Here is a 20,166-nt window from a genome sequence, read left to right as displayed (position 1 = left end):
ACAGTCTCCAACCACCCCTTCACCGGTGGAACCAATTTTAGAAGTTGTGGACACTCGTCAGCGGCGACTTCAGATTCAAGATGGAACAGGACGGATTATAACATCACCTCCTCCCCCTTAAAGTGGAAATTGACTTTTCAAGAGGATCTTAACTCCTCTCTTCCTCCAAAAATGACTGCAAAAGAAAAGACTCCTTTTCTCACTCATTCTTCTCCTCAACCCTCTCCACCGCCACCTACTTCTCCACATCATTCCCCTCCACCAACATCTCCCCCTCCTTTAGAGTTCACACCACCTCATTCGCCACCTGGTGGGGCTCATGGTTTGGGAGATACATTGGATGATACAGAGCCATGGGATACATATGGTCTGGATCCTATTACACCGAATGATCCGGATCTCAACCCTTCGAGATCTTCACCACCTGAGGATTCCACCTCATATCAGCAGGTTAAATCTAGGAAAGCACCATTTTATAATGTCCACATGCACACTGATCCAATAGAAGAGGATTTTCTATTTGACACCCTTGGCACAACACACAAGGAGTGTCAATTTCTTCCAATGCCCCCAGGCATGCAGACAAAATCTTTAAAGAGACAGTTAGATCAAGGGTTATTACTCCTAGAGTGGATAAGACATATAAGGCTGCACCCACTGACCCTTTATTTATAAAAGCACAGATCCCTCCAGACTGTTGTTGCCTCTACTGCTCACAAGAGGGCTAATAGCCAATCAACTGGAGACACACCTCCTCCTGATAAAGAAAGCAAAAAAAATTTAGATGCAGCAGGTAAGAGAGTGGCAACTCAAGCAGCCATTCAGTGGCGGATTGCATACACTGATACGATAAAGCTTACTGGGATGCCATGGAGAAGCTTCTATAATATCTCCCTTAAGGACATTGTAAAGGGGGTGCACAAATTGTAGCTGAGGGACAAGCAGATGTGTGCTCGATGCTGCTGATAAAGCAGCACGCAGTATTAACACCAGTGTCCTCATTAGCGACATGCCTAGCTCAGTTGCTCAGGCTTTAAACCAGAGGTACAGCAAGTAGTGTTGAACATGCCCTTTGATAAAGAGCATTTATTTGGCGCACAAGTGTATACCACACTTGAAAAGCTAAATAAAGATAATCAAATTGGCAAAGGTGTGGGGGCACTCTAAGCCAGTACACACAGGGATACTTTTCGTCACACGGGATTTTCAAGAGGCTTTTAGTCATCATTTAATGAACAGTCTTCCACTCAAAGCCCATGTAGGAAGTTGGCCTGGTGTGTGGTGAGCACCTATGGTGTTATCACCTTGTAGCAGGTCCAGGTATCCCCTATTAGTGAGGTGTAGACAGTGTCTAGGAAGCCAGGGCTCTCTAGAGGTAGCTGTGGATGAGCAGCCAAGACTTATCTAGGAGACATACAAAGCTTATGCAAAACCACTACAGTCACACAGTACTATCACACATGAAAGAACCGCACAGTCTTATAAAAATAAAGGTGCTTTATTTTAGTGACACAAATACTAAATTACTAGATAGGCAATTCTCCAATAGGAGGTGAGTAATCACACTATATATGTACAGTAACAATCAGGAAATAGGCATAAAAAGTAATAGAAAACAGTGAAAAGCAATACTGAAGACATAGGGGGAGACCAAACCATATACTAAAAGTGGAATGCAAAGGTCAGGCCCCTCCCAAGGAAGCAGAATCAGTAGAGGGGAGCTGGAGGTACTAGGAAACCCCAAAGGTAAGAACTGAAGTATCCCCCAGTGACAGAGGTAAGTTACTGGTTCTACCGAAACCAACCCACAGGACTTCAGAGAAGGATATTGCAAGACCCAGGCAAGATTGCAAGAAACCAAAGGTGGATCTTGGAAGAGGAAGACCTTGAAAAGAAGGGGACCAAGTCCAGTTGCAGTGTCCGGTGGTGGCAGGGGAAACTAAGACGGTGAACAGTGCATCCCCTAGAGCCAGTGAAGAGACCCTGGATGGTGCAGTCGACGTCCCACGCCAGATGAAGGATTGCAGTCAGTCTGTGATGTGGAAAAACCACCAACCAGCCTTGGCAAAGGCAAATGTTATGGTTGGAGAAAAAGTGGAGCTGCCGGGGACCAGCAAGGTCCAAGGGGGACTCAACTCACAAGGTGAGTCCCAGGTGACCCTCAGCAGTGCAGAGAGCCCAAAGAAGAAGAGGAAGCCCACAGAGAAGACCCACAGGCAAAGAGCCCAGGAGTCCTAGAGAGGCCCACGCAGCACACATGAGAAGATGTCCCATGCCACAGGAGAAGCACGCAAAGGGTTGTGCGTCGGAGGGAAGAGTGCTGAGGGCTGGGGCTACAGAGTGGCCCTCTTTCTTGGTATGGTTACCCCCATTTTCTGCTTGTCAGTGTGTTTGACTGTCTTCCCTGGGATCCCGGTAACCAGGACCCCAGTGATTATGTTCTCTTCCAGGGTATCCTCATCAATAGTCATAAACATTGAATTTTCCCGCCCCCCGTGCGGGGATCCCGGAGCATATACAAAAACACACATGTAGAAGTATGAAATATATATGAAACATATAGCTTTTTTTTTATAGACAATTTTCATACCAGAGTCATGTATACATGTGTATAACAGCAATGCAGACTATGTTGATAAACAGGCTCAAATGCTTTATTTCTATGTAGTTTAAAAAAAAAAAAAAAATGAACGCTCTCCTTTATAATTACAAGAAAAACTTTCTAAAGCCCCATAGCCGGGCCCAGAAAAAGAAGTACCAGCAACACATGTGAAAAAAGAGAAAAAACTACATTGAAAACAATAGAGCATTCTTATCCAATAGGCTGCATGCAGGTTAATACAGCAGAACCACAAAATTTGGCACCGTGCCTTAAAGACTCTGAGCACCTCCAGTATCCCACCAGAAGTGGACACAGCAATTGAAAAGTAAAAAAAAAAAAAAGCCACAGCCTAAGCCATGGGCGCGCTCTACTCCCCACAAGTCAGAGGCACCTTAGGAAACCCACAATTCAGAGGAGGTTTTTGACAGCAAACATCAGAGCCTTCCACCTCTCAAACCAGACCCACCTATCAGGCACAATATCAAACAGGAGGGTTTCGTGGTTCCTATAGAGGACAATTCTCAGGAGGAAGGGGAAAGTTCCAGGTAACCAAAGCAAGCCAGACCAAACAGTGACTTCATTGTCACAACCCCAACACTTATCACCAGTGGGGGGGAGGCTAACCGCATATTATCAAAACTGGACACACATTACCACAGACGCATGGGTCCTATCAATTATCCAACATGGTTATTGCATAGAATTCACAAATTTCCCGCCAGATGTGCCACCAAGAGCACACAATATGTCCAAACAACACTTAGACCTATTACAAATAGAAGTCCAAGCACTATTACAAAAACAAGCAATAGAGCTAGTACCCAATCATCAGAAAGGAACAGGCGTCTACTCACTATATTTCCTAATTCCAAGGACAAAACTTTTTAAGACCTATCTTAGATCTCAGAACACTGAATCTCTTCATCAAATCAGACCACTTACACATGGTAACACTTGAATATGTGGTTCCCTTACTAAAAAAGGAGGACTACATGTCAACATTTGATCTCAAGGATGCGTATTTCCACATACCCATCCATCCTTCTCACAGAAAATACTTAAGGTTTGTAATAAAAGGCGTACACTATCAATTCAAAGTGCTACCGTTCAGGATAACAACGGCCCCAAGAGTATTCACAAAATGCCTAGCAGTAGTAGCCGCTCGCATAAGGAGACAGCACATGCACGTATTCCCATATTTGGATGACTGGCTAATACAAACCAACACTCAACAACAATGTCTTCTTCACACGCAATACGTCATAGAAACTCTACACAAACTAGGGTTCTCTACAAATGACCAGAAATCAAATCTGCAACCATCCCAAATACAACAATACTTGGGAGCAACACTCAACACACAAAGAGCAATTGCCACTCCAAGTCCACAAAGGGTCCAAGCGTTCCAAAATGTAACATCAAGCATACAGTCAAACCAACACTAACCAGTAAGGTTTGTAATGAAACTTCTAGGCATGATGTCTTCATGCATAGCCATTGTCCCACATGCAAGGTTACACATGAGGCCCTTGCAACAGTGCCTAGCAAAACAATGGACACAAGCACAGGGTCAACTTCAAGATCTAGAGTTGATAGACCGCTAAACACACTTCTCGCTTCAATGGTGGAACCCTATAAATTAAAACAAAGGGCAGCCATTCCAAGACCCAGTGCCTCAACCTGTTATCACAACAGATGCTTCCATGATAGGGTGGGTAGCACGCCTCAACAAGCACAGCATACAGGGCCAATGGGACAATCAGCAAAAACAACTTCACATAAATAATTTGGAACTGCTAGCGGTGTTTCTAGCATTAAAAGCATTTCAACCACTGGTAGCCCACAAAGACGTCCTTGTCAAAACCAACAACATGACAACAATGTATTCTCAACAAACAAGGGGGGACACACTCGTCACAACTGTCTCTCTTAGCACAAAGAATTTGGCATTGGGCAATTCACAATCACATTCGCCGGATAGCACAATACATACCAGGCATTTAGAAACAGTTAGCCGACAATCTCAGTCGAGACCACCAGCAAACTCACGAATGGGAAATTAATCACCAGATCCTACAGGATCACTTCCACTGCTGGGGAACACCAAACATAGACCTATTCGCAGCAAAAGAAAACACAAAATGCCAAAACTTCGCGTCCAGGTACCCACACCCTCAATCCAAGGGCAATGCACTATGGTTGAGTTGGTCAAGGATATTTGCTTACGCTTTTCCCCCTCTCCCACTCATTTTTTATCTGGTGAACAAACTAAGTCAAAACACTCAAACTAATACTCATAGCACCAACCTGGGCTCGCAAACCGTGGTACACAACACTGTTGGACTTATCGGTAGTATCCCACATCAAATTACCAAACATACCAGATCTGTTAAAACAACACAAACGACAAATCAGACACCCGAATCCAGCATCGCTCAATCTAGCGATCTGGTTCCTGAAGTATTAGAATTCGGACATTTAAATCTTACACAAGAGTGTATGGAGGTCATTAAACAAGCAAGAAAACCAACAGCAAGGCATTGTTACGCAAACAAATGGAAAAGATTTGTTTGCTACTGCCACACTAACCAGATCCAACCACTACATGCCTCCACAAAGGACATTGTAAGCTACTTATTACACTTACAAAAGTCTAATCTAGCATTCTCTTCCATTAAAATACATCTCACTGCAATATCTGCCTATCTGCAGATTACTCATACAACATAGCTTTTTAGAATCCCAGTCATTAAAGCATTTATGGAGGGACTAAAAAGAATCATACCCCCAAGGACACCACCAGTACCTTCGTGGAACCTTAATATTGTATTAACACGACTCATGGGACCACCATTTGAACCCATGCATTCTTGTGAAATGCAATATCTGACTTAGAAAGTAGCCTTCCTAATAGCTATGACATCTCTTAGAGTAAGTGAAATACAACCATTTACTATACAAGAACCCTTTGTACAAATACATAAACATAAAGTGGTTCTCCGTACAAATCCGAAATTCTTACCAAAAGTCATATCACCATTCCACCTAAACCAAACTGTGGAACTCCCAGTCTTCTTTCCGCAACCAGACTCAGTAGCCGAAAGAGCATTACATACATTAGACATAAAAAGAGCACTAATGTATTACATTGACAGTACAAAACCATTTTGTAAAACAAACAATTGTTTGTAGCGTTCCAAAAACCTCATGCAGGTAATCCTATATCCAAACAAGGCATCGCCAGATGGATAGTTAAATGTATTCAAACTTGCTATATTAAAGCAAAAAGAGATTTACCTATTACACCAAGAGCACATTCCACAAGGAAAAAAGGCGCCACAATGGCTTTTCTTGGGAATATACCTTTGACAGAAATTTGTAAGGCAGCCACCTGGTCTACGCCTCATACATTTACTAAGCATTACTGTGTAGATGTGTTAGCAATGCAACAAGCCACAGCAGGACAGGCTGTATTAAGAACATTATTTCAGACAACTTCAACTCCTACAGGCTAAACCACGCTTTTTGGGGAGATTACTGCATGTTAGTCTATGCACAGCATGTGTATCTGCAGCTACACATGCCACCGAACGGAAAATGTCACTACCCAGTGTACATCTGTTCATGGCATGAGACGCTGCAGATTCACATGCACCTTCCCACCTCCCCGGTAGCCTGTAGCCGTTCTTAGTTGAATGAAAATTGTAAATATGTAAATAAATATTCTTTTGATACACATTAAGTACATACATAACTACTCCATTGCATGGGCACCTCTAATATACTCACAACTCCTACCTCACTCTCTGCGGGGAAAACAATCTAAGATGGAGTCGACGCCCATGCGCAATGGAGCCGAAAGGGAGGAGTCACTCGTCTTGTGACTCGAAAAGACTTCTTCGAAGAAAAACAACTTGTAACACTCCGAGCCCAACACTAGATGGCAGGATAATGCACAGCATGTGAATCTGCAGCATCTCATGCCACGAACAGATGTACACTGGGTAAGTGACATTTTCCATATGTATATATGTGTGTGTGTGTATATATATATATATATATATATATATATATATATATATATATATATATATATATATATATATATATTACCATTGGACTCCCACTTCGATGGGGAATGATTCAAGCATGTGAATCTATGAAAGATGCCAGTACAGGAGAACTGCTGTTACAGGTATGTAACTTATTTTCTTTTCCTGCCAATCCTGCTGGCAAAAGTGGGGTCAGGAACTGGTAGTTGACCCGCCTCCACCATTTGGAGAGGCCTGGGTCACATTTCAAAGGTGGCAATTCCTTTGAACCTCCCTGCCCTGGAATGTCCATCCAGCCTGGGAGAGGTGTCACACCTATGCTCAGAGCAGGCCTTAGTTCTGAGCCCTCAAACGCATTGGCACTCACCTCAGGGGGCCAGAACTCTGTATAAAGTCGCTGTACTAGTTTTGACAAGTTGGTGCCTACACTAGGAGTTGGTAGGTTTTCGGGGGGGCACCACCAAGTCCCTATGAGTGCATGTATTCATAAATCCATCACTGGATTCAGTGACGGTTTAATAATACGAGATGTTTGATATCAAACATCCCTATTGTCAGTGTAGGAAGTTGGCTCTGTATGTACTATTTCAAAGTAAGAAATAGCATGCCCAGAGTCCAAGGGTTCCCCTTAGAGGTAAGATAGTGGCAAAAAGAGATAATTCTAATGCTCTATTTTGTGGTAGTGTGGTTGAGCAGCAGGCTTATCAGAGGTTAGTGTTAAGCATTTGTTGTACATACACACAGGCAATAAATGAGGAACACACACTCAAAGACCATTCCAGGCCAATAGGTTTTTATATAGAAAAATATCTTTTCTTTGTAAATCTTGAACCTGTGGTTCTTAAAATTAACTATCAATACTTCAAATAAAAGGTACTTCACTTAGGTATCATAGGAACTTTGAATCAGCAAAATAGCATGTACAGTTTTGACAAAAACGGCAATAAGCTATTTTAAAACTAGACAGTGCAAATTTCAACAGTTCCTGTGGGAGGTAAGTATTTGTTAGTTTTGCAGGTAAGTAAACCACCTACAGGGTTCAAAGTTGGGTCCAAGGTACCCCACCGTTGGGGGTTCAGAGCAACCTCAAAGTTACCACACCAGCAGCTCAGGGCCGGTCAGGTGCAGAGGTCAAAGTGGTGCCCAAAACGCATAGGCTTCAATGGAGAAGGGGGTGCCCCGGTTCCAGTCTGCCAGCAGTTAGGTACCTGCGACTTCGGAGGGCAGACCAGGGGGGTTTTGTAGGGCACTTGGGGGGGGGGGGGGGGGGGGGGGACACAAGTCGGCACAAAAAGTACACCCTCAGCGGCACTGGGGTGGCCGGGTGCAGAGTGCAAACAGGTGTCTGGTTTGCAATAGGTTTCAATGGGAGACCCAGGGGTCTCTTCAACGAAGCAGGCAGGCAAGGGTGGGGGCTCCTCAGGGTAGCTACCACCTGGGCAAGGGAGAGGACCACCTGGGGGTCGCTTCTGTACTGGAGGTCGGATCCTTCAGGTCCTGGGGGCTGCAGGTGCAGTGTCTTTACCAGGTGTCGGGTTCTTTGAAGCAGGCAGTCACGGTCAGGGGGAGCCTCTGGATTTCCTCTGCAGGCGTCGCTGTGGGGGCTCAGGGGGGTCAACTCTGGCTACTCACAGGGTCGCAGTCGCCGGGGAGTCCTCCCTGTAGTGATTCTCCGCAGGTCGAGCCGGGGGCTTCGGGTGCAGAGTGGAAAGTCTCACGCTTCCGGACGGAAATGTGCAGTCCTTTAAAAGTTGTTTCTTTGTTGCAAAGTTGTATCTTCTTTGGAGCAGAGCCGCTCTCCTCTGGAGTTCTTGGTCCTTTTAGATGCAGCGTAGTCCTCTGAGGCTTCAGAGGTCGCTGGACCCTGGGGGACGCGTCGCTGTTGCAGTTTTTCTTGAAGTGGGGAGACAGGCCGGTAGGGCTGGGGACAAAGCAGTTGGTGTCTCCGTCTTCTCTGCAGGGCTTTCAGGTCAGCAGTCCTCCTTCGTCTTCAGTTTGCATGAATCTGTTTTCCTAGGTTCTGGGGGCCCCTAAATACTCAATTTAGGGGGGTGTTTAGGTCTGGGGGGTTAGTAGCCTATGGCTAGTAGCCCTGAGGGTGCCTACACCCTCTTTGTGCCTCCTCCCTGAGGGGAGGAGGGCACATCCCTAATCCTATTGGGGGGAATCCTCCATCTGCAAGATGGAGGATTTCTAAAAGTCAGTCTCACCTCAGGACACCTCAGGGGTTGTCCTGACTGGCCAGTGACTCCTCCTTGTTTTTCTCATTATCTCCTCCGGCCTTGCCGCCAAAAGTGGGGCCGTGGCTGGAGGGGGCGGGCATCTCCACTAGCTGGAGTGCCCTGTGGCGCTGTAACAAAGGGGGTGAGCCTTTGAGGCTCACCACCAGGTGTTACAGTTCCTGCAGGGGGAGGTGAGAAGCTCCTCCACCCAGTACAGGCTTTGTTACTAGCCACAGAGTGACAAAGGCACTCTCCCCATGTGGTCAGCAACATGTCTGGTGTGTGGCAGGCTGGCACAACTGGTCAGCCCACACTGGAAGTCGGGTATGTTTTCAGGGGGCATCTCTAAGATGCCTTCTGGGGTGTATTTCACAATAAAATGTACACTGGCATCAGTGTGCATTTATTGTGCTGGGAAGTTTGATATCAAACTTCCCAGTTTTCAGTGTAGCATTATGGTGCTGTGGAGTTCGTGTATGACAGACTCCCAGACCATATACTCTTATGGCTACCCTGCACTTACAATGTCTAAGGTTTTGCTTAGACACTGTAGGGGCATAGTGCTCATGCACCTATGCCCTCACCTATGGTATAGTGCACCCTGCCTTAGGGCTGTATCTATACTTCATAGGCAGTGTGAGGTTGGCATGGCACCCTGAGGGGAGTGCCATATCGACGTAGTCATTTTCTCCCCACCAGCACACACAAGCTGGAAAGCAGTGTGTCTGTGCTGAGTGAGGGGTCCCCAGGGTGGCATAAGACATGCTGCAGCCCTTAGAGACCTTCCCTGGCATGAGGGTCCTTGGTACCAGGGGTACCAGTTACAAGGGACTTACCTGGATGCCAGGGTGTGCCAATTGTGGAAACAAAGGTACAGGTTAGGGAAAGAACACTGGTGCTGGGACCTGGTTAGCAGGCCTCAACACACTTTCAAATCATAACTTGGCATCAGCAAAGGCAAAAAGTCAGGGGGTAACCATGCCAAGGAGGCATTTCCTTACAGTCAGTAAAGCCATCAATTAGCTGGGAAACTCATAATGACCAGTGTCCAGCACATGTACTTAAAATGGCTGCACTGTTCACTTACTATGTCTGATAATCAACAATAGCAAAGCAGGTGCAGATCTAATAATGCCGGTATGTCCTCACATGTAATATAATGCACCCTGCCTTTAGGGCTGGAAGGCCTGTCTGAGGGGTGTCTTAAAAATATTGCGTGCAGGGGAGATGACACACAGGCTGTGTGCCATGTTGTTTTCATTTAGTGTCTGCACCAAGACACGCAGCCTGCGAACTCTGCACTTGGTGTACTTAGTGAGGGGGTCCCTGAGGGCGGCACAATCTGTGCTGCAGCCATCAGGGGGCTTCCTTTAGTACCCCATGTCCTAGGTACCAGGGGTAACAATTACTAGGGGCTTAAGGGGGGGGGGGGGTGTGTGTGTGTGTGTGTGTGTGTGTGTGCGCGCTGAGGGGCCACTTTCCTACAGCAGTGTATCGACGCATAGTGAGGGGATGGGATTATCTCAACCTAGGGTATGCCTATTAGGCCTCTTGGCAAGACCAAGGAAGAAACATTAGGTTTGCAGATCTGCTGAGGTGGCTTTTTTTATTAGAAGAATGCATGATTGCAATGGATTGGACATCAACTCTGATTCCTATTGTGCCTGGCTAGATAGCAGATGTATGTAAGTGAGCAAGGTAAAGAGTGCTGGTGACCAAAGGCTCTCACTTGGGAGAAACTGACCAGACCTACTCTTAGAGCGAGCTAGTAATTCAGTCAACATGCGACTGTAGATTGCTGCTCCATTATAAGTTCCTGAACTCGTGGTGAAATAGGACCCTCTCATAAGATGCATACTGAGTATCTCTTGGAGCTATACCCTAGGCACTACGCATTCCTCTCTACTGTGGTTTGATTTTTGTTCTATGGAAATTGCCACAAATGTTGTCAGCTCTGTAGGATCTTTTCGAGGGTTTGATAGCTGCTGGGGACCTTCTGAATGAGGCTGACTGTTGTAATTACCGTAGTGTTTCCTAAATTCTATGTTACCAGATAAAACACATATTTTGGTTCTATATATATTTAGATCTATTTGGGACCTAGTGCACTGTTAATAAATTAAAAAATGTTTAGATTTTTCCTTTTGATGTCATTGGTAAGAATGTATCTATCCACTGTGCTTGTTGTATCCATCCTGTTCTATGGAAACTGAATAAAACATTGTTTGGAAAATGCTTGTGATAAGAAAAGGCAGTATGTAATGCTTAATGAATAACTTTGAGCAGAGTGGCAAAGTAATATATAGATTGTGAATATGCAGGAAAAAGTCTAGTAAAAGTTCTACTAGCATGGAAACGATAAAATAGAGAAGAAATTCAGTTATCCTAATAACATTGAACAAATTAATAGGGAGTTGAAAAACCTGTATTGAAAGGTATACATAAGATACAAATATGAAACATAAACTGAAAAGGGTCTGAAGCCCATAAATGCACTGACAGACCACGGTGAGTAGGAAATCAAAGCAGCTCTTTGCTAATATTTGAGCTTTGTATGCAGACGTGCCCGCTAAACTGGGTGGATAGTGTGATATGTTAGCATTTGTCACCATTATGTCGATGCCTGGTTAGATTAGGCCTACCCCATTATGCCTGATTTTAGGATGCTGTTGCACGCAAGATGAATGAGCTGCTGAATAAAATTTGTCACCTGAAGGTCAGTCCATACCTCGTCGGACACTGTTACCTGGACTCTGACTTCAGAATAGACAAAGGCCTGCCCTTTTCTCAGTTTTATCTTGTAACTATTTATCTGAGGCCAAAGTGTGTTTGTTTTATGTGTTGCAAAAACATGTAAAACCCACACCTTAAAATAGTGTTTTTTTCACATTACTTGTTATGTGTTTATGAAGAGTTACATTTTGCATTTACCCATAGTTTTCCCTTTTATATTTTCAGGAGAAGGTTAAATACGCCAGCCTGCTTCCGATTTTGTTTGGAGATTCTGCCATGAATTACATCCTCTCTGCTGCAAAGTGAGTAATCCTAAAACATCTTTAAAAATAGGCAGTGGTCTTCTAGTCCCACCCATCGATGATCTCCGCTTTAAAGTTTTCTTGTAACCTATGCAGCTGCAGTAATAAAGGTTGATGATGAATTACAATCCCCCTGAATAGGCTAAAGAGACATGTCATTCTTTTACATTTTTGAAGAATATTTACTGATTGATCATTTTTCTGTCATCTGAAACAAAAAATGTTGCTGAATGCTTGCAAACTAATTGCCAACTGATGCATGGTCATAGGGTTACAGTTTGCTATACTTCGTGGCTGTCCACCCATCCAGTGTGTAGTAGGAGATTTTTTCATAATGTTAATCCTGAAGCAAATTACAAGGGGAGGTTTACTGCAAATGTCTTTTAGTGAATGCCCGTTTGTGTTAAGGGGAAGTGGTATTACAGTGATTAATTCTCTTCCGTCCACAGTGCCCGATTGTGATTGTCACGGAGCACACTGTGTGCAGTATGGTAAATTACCACAGACCATAACAGGGAAATAACATGAACTTGGGATCTTTCTCAATCCACCAGTAAGGGAGGCTGTCCCGGGAACAAACGTCTAACTGGCTATACATTTCCTGCTGCACTGAGGTGCTATTGTATGTAATATATACAATCTTCACAAGATCATTGGTGTACATTACAATTGTTTGCTTAGGGAACACTGAGCGATTACCTTTGGTTTCATAAGGCAACAGGATTAAGCAGTGTTGAAAGCAGATGGTATGCCAAATATGAGCAGATATTTAGGCTTTGACCTGGTTGGGTGAGGTATTGGTTGAAAGACCCAAGGTGATGGGAGGGACTGCTTGCAATGTGCCTAACCGCTGGCAATCGCTCAGGGTAGAATCCCAGCCAGTTGTTTTTCCGCCCACATTGCCACTGGAGTTTGGACCCAGCCATTTTAAAATCATTCTTGACCCTGCTCCTCATGGGAGCAGTCCAGCCCAAACTGATAGGCTAGACCCCTCCTTAGACCGAATACAAGCAGGAATGGCGATCACCAGTGGTTAGAGAAATGATAGGCATTCCTCCCGTCACCTCGTGTGTCTCATGAGCCATTGTTTTACCTGCTGGAGTTTGCCTTGGTATCAAAAGTAATTAATGGTGTTGCACCTGGGTGCATGTTGCGTTATTTTCAGAATGGCATGCATTATAGAGCGGCTTGAACAGAACTTTCATTTTTTTTTTTTTTTTTTTAACACAAACTTCATTGCGTTTTACATTTTTCAATGACAACATGATGTGCTGCTAGTGATTAAATACAGATGGTAATAATGCCACAAAACATGACTCAAGCTAATCAGCCATATAGTATAAAATATACCGTATTGTCTTGAACAGATAAAAAGATGCATACGTAAACACAACAGTAAACCCACTAAACAACCCCCCCCCCTTCCTAACAACCTAACATATAGGTGTGCCCTTTGTAGGGACCTGGGGAGTTTTACCACATAAGGAATATAGTAATGATAGGGAGCCGGAATGGTATGTTAAACGATCTACACGTGTAGAATGTACCAGTTACGAGCTTTCATTTAATTGCTGGCAGGCACTGCTTGCCATTTTGAAGCAATTCCATGCTTTGAAGAGGAGCCACTCTAGAGTGATTCGGACTTGGTGATGGAGTTAGTGTCTTGTATCGCTGATTGAGTAACTTGTAAAATGGCATACTTTCCTTGGAAGAGCTCAACATGTAATAAGTATTGAAAGAAGTTGTATTATTATGGCTCTGACAATTCCATGTAAAAGAGTTTTATTTATTTTGATCTGTTACCTCTTGGAAATATAGCTGAATCTTTTAGAACTAATATTAGAATTATTGCTATACTTACTTGTTTAGTATAGGTTCTTTTGTCTCTGTGTCTGCACTGTAATAATAGTCATCTTTTTCTTCAGAATACCTCCTGGAGAAGAGCTGACTGAGAAGCACAAAAATGTTCTAAAGAAGCTATGTCAGGTCTTGTGCTCCATGGGATCAATACTCTGCAATATATTGGTATGGTTACATATGGTTGTTTTAAATTTGCCAGTTCACAATGTGTTTTCATGTGACATTCAGGTGATTCTTCGGCAGAGATCAATAACGTCTCCATCGTGGCATCTATATTTATATTCTTAAACCGTCAATAACTCCGTCTCGGTGCAAGCTGTGGGACACTTAACAGAGTGAAACGGTTTAAATTTAGGTCAGTTTTACCAGAGTACAACCTGATCAACCTAGCTAAGACTGCAATAGGATCATGGTTAGATTTATTGTATTTTATTATTCATGGGGTTTCTTGAGGCACTGAGAGAATACTGAAAAAATAGCAAACTTTATTTCTAAGACAGTAGTAGAAATACCGAGTAGGCAGCATAATGACAACTCTCATTCCATTGATGCTGTGCCGGTTGTTAAAAAAAAAAAAAAAAAAGACACAAATAATATTGATGACTGTAATGCACTAATCCAAATGGACCTACAGGACCTACCTTTGTCAAAGAAATCGTTAGGATTTAGTGACTGTAGAGGCATTTAAGATCATCCAATAATCACCTTAAAAATGTGGAATAGGATGTTTTACTGAAATGAATGTAAGCACCAATCTCACCACTACCAGCCATCTTCAAAGGCCTTGACATCAGAGAGACAGCTTTCCTTGTTCGTCGTGAAGAAATTCACACCATTACATCATTTCAAACTGATAAGAGACATCGATTTCTGATCCCAAATTAAAATCACTGTGGCAAAATGTCTTCACAACACCAACTCCCCAGAAGTCTTCTGTTAAGCTTAAGACAGAGGCTCCGATTCCAGATGTCCTCAGAAGCTGCATTGCTTTCAATACATTATCCTAGGAGATAGCTGTTCCAATGGAAATAGCATAATTATGACAAAAAAAGGGAGCACACTGCCTCACACTCCAGCATAAAATAGCCCCAATGCATCATGGTAAATGCAGTCATTTGATTTAAAAAGAGACATTTTTCAAAAAGTCTTTCACCTTAAGTAGGTGCAGGAAGTGCTGTATCTCTGGACACGTGTTTCTGGCTTACGGCCGTCATCAGCAGAGAGAAACTATATCTGAAGGGGTTGCTTGAAATGCCGCTGAACGTCTTCACAGGTTTTTGTACCACTCAGTAGGCGAACAGGTGCCTCACCAGAGCTCGTAGGCTCATGGGAGCTGTCAGTTAAACACACAAAAAAAGGGAGCACACTGCCTCACACTCCAGCATAAAATAGCCCCAATGCATCATGGTAAATGCAGTCATTTGATTTAAAAAGAGACATTTTTCAAAAAGTCTTGCACCTTAAGTAGGTGCAGGAAGTGCTGTATCTCTGGACACGTGTTTCTGGCTTTCGGCCGTCATCAGCAGAGAGAAACTATATCTGAAACTTTACACAACTCATAGTGCCTCTGGTCCTAAGAGTTATAAATTCAGCAGTTTTTGTTTTTATATACCGCCTGCCTCCAAAGTACCACTTTACACCAAATAGGATGTGAATATTTAAAGCTCTTATTAAGTACATCACTCACAGGAAGTATCCAAGTTCTAAACTGACTGCAGCTCCTCTGGAGACGTAAAACATGAACATGTCTCAAAGGAACATCAGCAGCGCAGCTTCATCAGGGAAATGTAAAGGTTTAGTTCTGTTAGAGGAAGCCATTAAGAGCTAAAGGTCGACCATAGCCATCAACCTCGGTTGGTTATACCCAGGTGTCATTTAAGTAGTGGCTCTACTCCATGGTTCGTATTACCTACTTGATAATTGGGTGCCATCAGCTGTAAGGAATAGCGCCATTGGCCCTCTCACCTGATCCTCTCGCACCTGTATGGAGGCATCACAAAGTTCAGTGGCCTACCTAGCACCCTTTAATGGCATCCTAAATACTGCAACATTTCTCATCAAGGGCCTAATGAAATTTGGACACATCATGTTAGCGCAGATAGAACTACATGCCTTTCTTCTAGTCCTGCATCATGCTCTAAAAGTGATGCATCACTAACCACCTCCGACAGACAACGCTGTACCCAAAGTCAAGACATCACCATACAGGAGACCAGAAGATTAAAAACCTAAGGCAAGCCTTCTCCAGGTAGATGCCATGGATTTGCAATAGCATCCCAGCTGACATCAGATTTGCCACCTCTCTCTTACAATTAAGAAATAAGCTGGAAGCCTCACCTCCGCAAGGAACACTATTCCCCTGCTCAGTAAAACTCAAATTAACTTGCTTCCAGTAAATGACCTTGATTTGTATCCTTGGGCTCTTAACCATGTCAGTGTTCCATTGCTTCCGAGGTAAGTTTTCTCTATACAGATATCCTCACATGTATACGTACACTAAGCGGTTTAAAGTACCACCTCTGAACATTACATCCACAAGATATAACAACTACTCTTTACAGCAGCTGCTTACAAAATAATGTAGTCATTGAAACAGTACAGAGACTTGTGGAGGAACATGCTATTGACATTTTAGTGTAGAAAAAGGGCCAAAGAATGACTTCAGGCCCTTATTGATCTGAATATTGCTTCTACAACAGATCTTTATGCAAATCCTTCAAATGCACTGGGTATGAAGCATAACGTACACTTATTCTGGTTCATTGTTAACATGCATTTCCAGTTCAAGATCTTCCATTTCCCCTTCAAATCCTATCTTGGGGAACTTGTTAGAGTGCAGGGAAAAGCTGGCTGCATATCTTTGAGGCACTTCACGTACTGTTGCTTGGATTACAGCTACTGAAAAGCAACTCAAAGAAAGTGTTTCAAGATTTCCACATGGGAGTTAGTCTTAAAATGCTCTATCAATTAAACTGCCTGAGTTGACAATCACCTGGTTCAGCATATACATTGCTTTGTGCAAGTTTATCTTTCGAGGGAAGAACAGTTCTACATAGTAGAATCTTAATTGAAATTATAACTGTCGGAATATTTCTGCCTGCTGGTTGGGATTCTATTAGACTTTAATTTTCCCAAAAATCAGCTACTTCATCTTGTATTATCTGATGCTAAATTCTTTTTTTGTTGTTGTTGTTGTTGTGTTTGGAATTCAGTTAAATGGAAACAAAACTGCACCAAGCAACTCTGCAACATAAACCTGGTCATTGCTTTCCTGGGGAAACAAGGTGACCATGAAGAAAAAAGAAGGAACATGCAGCTAGATAAGCAGCGTTGTAAACAAGAATGAAAATGCACGCTTCTGTATTAAGAAGCTAGGAGCCTAGATATCCCAGTATGTTTGCTACTGACTGTTTTGTCATAGTCCATGTCCAAGGGCATCAGAACACTCTTATGAGGTTTTATCAAACTTTTTAAAGATCTGTTTCTCACTAATCTCAATTTTTTTCAAGTTTCACTTGACTTTGTCTTGATTCCCTGAAACGTCTCATTTCAAGTGGATGTTTCTCTTCTGATATAAATACAGTGACGTTTTTATGACATGCCCATCCTACAGGAGATAGAATACTGCAAATGATCCATATTCAATCTGTGTGATGATCATCGCTTTCAACAAAGGAATGTGAATTTTACAAAAATATGTCTAAAAGCCAGTGGCTACTGGTTATTTTTAAAAGTGGCGGGTCATAATACTTAAATCTAACTACTTTATCAAGCAAGTGAACCAGCTCCAATGCCTTACGGAGTTTGTAGTCCCCCACACCCCCAGGGGAAAAAAGTCATATTGGGCCCTTCCCTGCATCCATTTCACACATTTCCAGATTACTCATGAACTATTCCAGTACCTAAGTGTTGTGCCAGACATAACTAACCAGACGGTCTCAGGCCAAAGTTGAAGCAGCGTTGCTGGTAGCACAGTAATAAGCATCATGGTCCGAGCTTGTGTAGAGTATGTTTTTTAGAATCCTTGCATTTAGATAGAGGCATGACTCCTTTATGTAGAAGAGCACTGAGTGGATGTCGTGGTTCACAAGCACATACTTATGAACTTTCAGTCACCCCAAAAAACTGACAGGCGGGGACTCTAGGACTCAGATATAGATATATTCTTTTTTTTTTTCCTCTCTCTCTCTCTCGAAACTCCAGGATCGAAGTTTCAACACATTTTCAACAGCCTTCTTTAGCGCCTGACTTCGTCACCTTTCGACAGATACTACAGAAAACAGCCAAGGACTGGTCTTTATGAAACCTTTCATACCGCCCGACCAGGCTCAGGTCTGCTTCGACTTCCAAGAACGCTGCCATGTCCTTTCACTTGATGGGAATGGAGTGATGAGACTCCCTTCAGCTTCTATCCCGAGTGCCACGGACCTTTAGGAGTGAAACCCTGCCTGCTCCCACCTCTCTCCAGTCGCCACAGAGTGACTTGTCCTGCAAGCTGGAGAACTGCCAAAGCCTTGGTAGCCTGCCAGCACCTCGAAAATTGCCACCAGTCTCCCTTGGAGTAGAGAAACTACTTCCCTGAAGTCCTCAGTGTAAGGAAATGCCTCCTTGGCATGGTTACCCCCTTTTGCCTTTGCTGATGCTAAGTTTTGATTTGAAAGTGTGCTGAGGCCTGCTAACCAGGCCCCAGCACCAGTGTTCTTTCCCTAACCTGTACTTTTGTTTCCACAATTGGCACACCCTGGCATCCAGGTAAGTCCCTTGTAACTGGTACCCCTGGTACCAAGGGCCCTGATGCCAGGGAAGGTCTCTGACGGCTGCAGCATATCTTATGCCACCCTGGGGACCCCTCACTCGGCACAGACACACTGCTTGCCAGCTTGTGTGTGCAAGTGAGGACAAAACGACTAAGTCGACATGGCACTCCCCTCAGGGTGCCATGCCAACCTCACACTGCCTATGCAGTATAGATAAGTCACCCCTCTAGCAGGCCTTACAGCCCTAAGGCAGGGTGCACTATACCAGAGGTGAGGGCATAAGTGCATGAGCACTAGCCCCCTACAGTGTCTAAGCAAAACCTTGGACATTGTAAGTGCAGGGTAGCCATAAGAGTATATGGTCTGGGAGTCTGTCATGCACGAACTCCACAGCACCATAATGGCTACACTGAAAACTGGGAAGTTTGGTATCAAACTTCTCAGCACAATAAATGCACACTGATGCCAGTGTACATTTTATTGTAACATAGACCCCAGAGGGCACCTTACAGGTGCCCCCTGAAACATTAACCGACTATCCGTGTAGGCTGACTAGTTCTAGCAGCCTGCCACACACCAGACATGTTGCTGGCCACATGGGGAGAGTGCCTTTATCACTCTGTGGCCAGGAACAAAGCCTGTACTGGGTGGAGATGCTCATCACCTACCCCTGCAGGAACTGTAACACCTGGCGGTGAGCCTCAAAGGCTCACCCCCTTTGTTACAGCACCCCAGGGCACTCCAGCTAGTGGAGTTGCCTGCCCCCTCCGGCCACGGCCCCACTTTTGGCAGCAAGGCCGGAGGAGATAATGAGAAAAACAAGAAGTCGTCACTGGCCAGTCAGGACAGCCCCTAAGGTGTCCTGAGCTGAGGTGACACTAACTTGTAGAAATCCTCCATCTTGCAGATGGAGGATTCCCCCAATAGGATTAGGGATGTGCCCCCCTCCCCTCAGGGAGGAGGCACAAAGAGGGTGTAGCCACCCTCAGAGCTAGTAGCCATTGGCTTACTAACACCCCAGACCTAAACACGCCCTTAAATTTAGTATCTAAGGGCTCCCCAGAAGCTAGGAACTCAGATTCCTGCAACCTAAGAAGAAGAGGACTGCTAAGCTGAAAAACCATGCAGAGAAGACGGAGACACCAACTGCTTTGGCCCCAGCTCTACCGGCCTGTCTCCCCACTTCTAAAGACACTGCTCCAGCGATGCTTTCCACAGGGACCAGCGACTTCTGAATCCTCAGAGGACTGCCCTGCATCTAGAAGGACCAAGAACTCCAGAGGACAGCGGCTCTGTTCACCAAAGACTGCAACTTTGCAACAAAGAAGCAACTTTGAAACAACTAGTTTTTCCCGCCAGAAGCATGAGACTTGGCACTCTGCACCTGACGCCCCCGGCTTGACTTGTGGAGAACAAACCATTCAGGGAGGACTCCCCGGCGACTGCGAGACCGTGAGTAGCCAGAGTTGCCCCCCCCCGAGCCTCCACCGTGACACCTGCAGAGGGAATCCCTAGGCTCCCCCTGACCGCGACTGCCTGCTTCCAAGAACCCGACGCCTGGTAGGGACACTGCACCCGCAGCCCCCAGGACCTGAAGGATCCAACCTCCAGTACAGGAGCGACCCCCAGGTGGCCCTC

The 20,166-nt window shown here is 44.4% G+C and overlaps 1 protein-coding gene across 2 annotated transcripts in view; it reads left to right on the top strand.

The window, feature by feature from the left end:
- The window catches only part of LOC138296808 (exportin-5-like), a 1,097,230-nt gene that overhangs the window by 231,935 nt on the left and 845,129 nt on the right, over positions 1 to 20,166 (top strand). For both annotated transcript variants that reach the window (XM_069236256.1, XM_069236254.1), the window contains exons 8-9: positions 11,835 to 11,911; positions 13,837 to 13,936. In XM_069236256.1, coding sequence (XP_069092357.1) covers positions 11,835 to 11,911; positions 13,837 to 13,936 — 177 coding nt within the window. The remainder of the gene's footprint in view (positions 1 to 11,834; positions 11,912 to 13,836; positions 13,937 to 20,166) is intronic.

Source organism: Pleurodeles waltl, chromosome 5 (genome assembly GCF_031143425.1).
Source record: "Pleurodeles waltl isolate 20211129_DDA chromosome 5, aPleWal1.hap1.20221129, whole genome shotgun sequence".
In the NCBI taxonomy this organism is placed as follows: domain Eukaryota; kingdom Metazoa; phylum Chordata; class Amphibia; order Caudata; family Salamandridae; genus Pleurodeles; species Pleurodeles waltl.
This window is presented reverse-complemented; position numbering and strand designations above follow the sequence as displayed.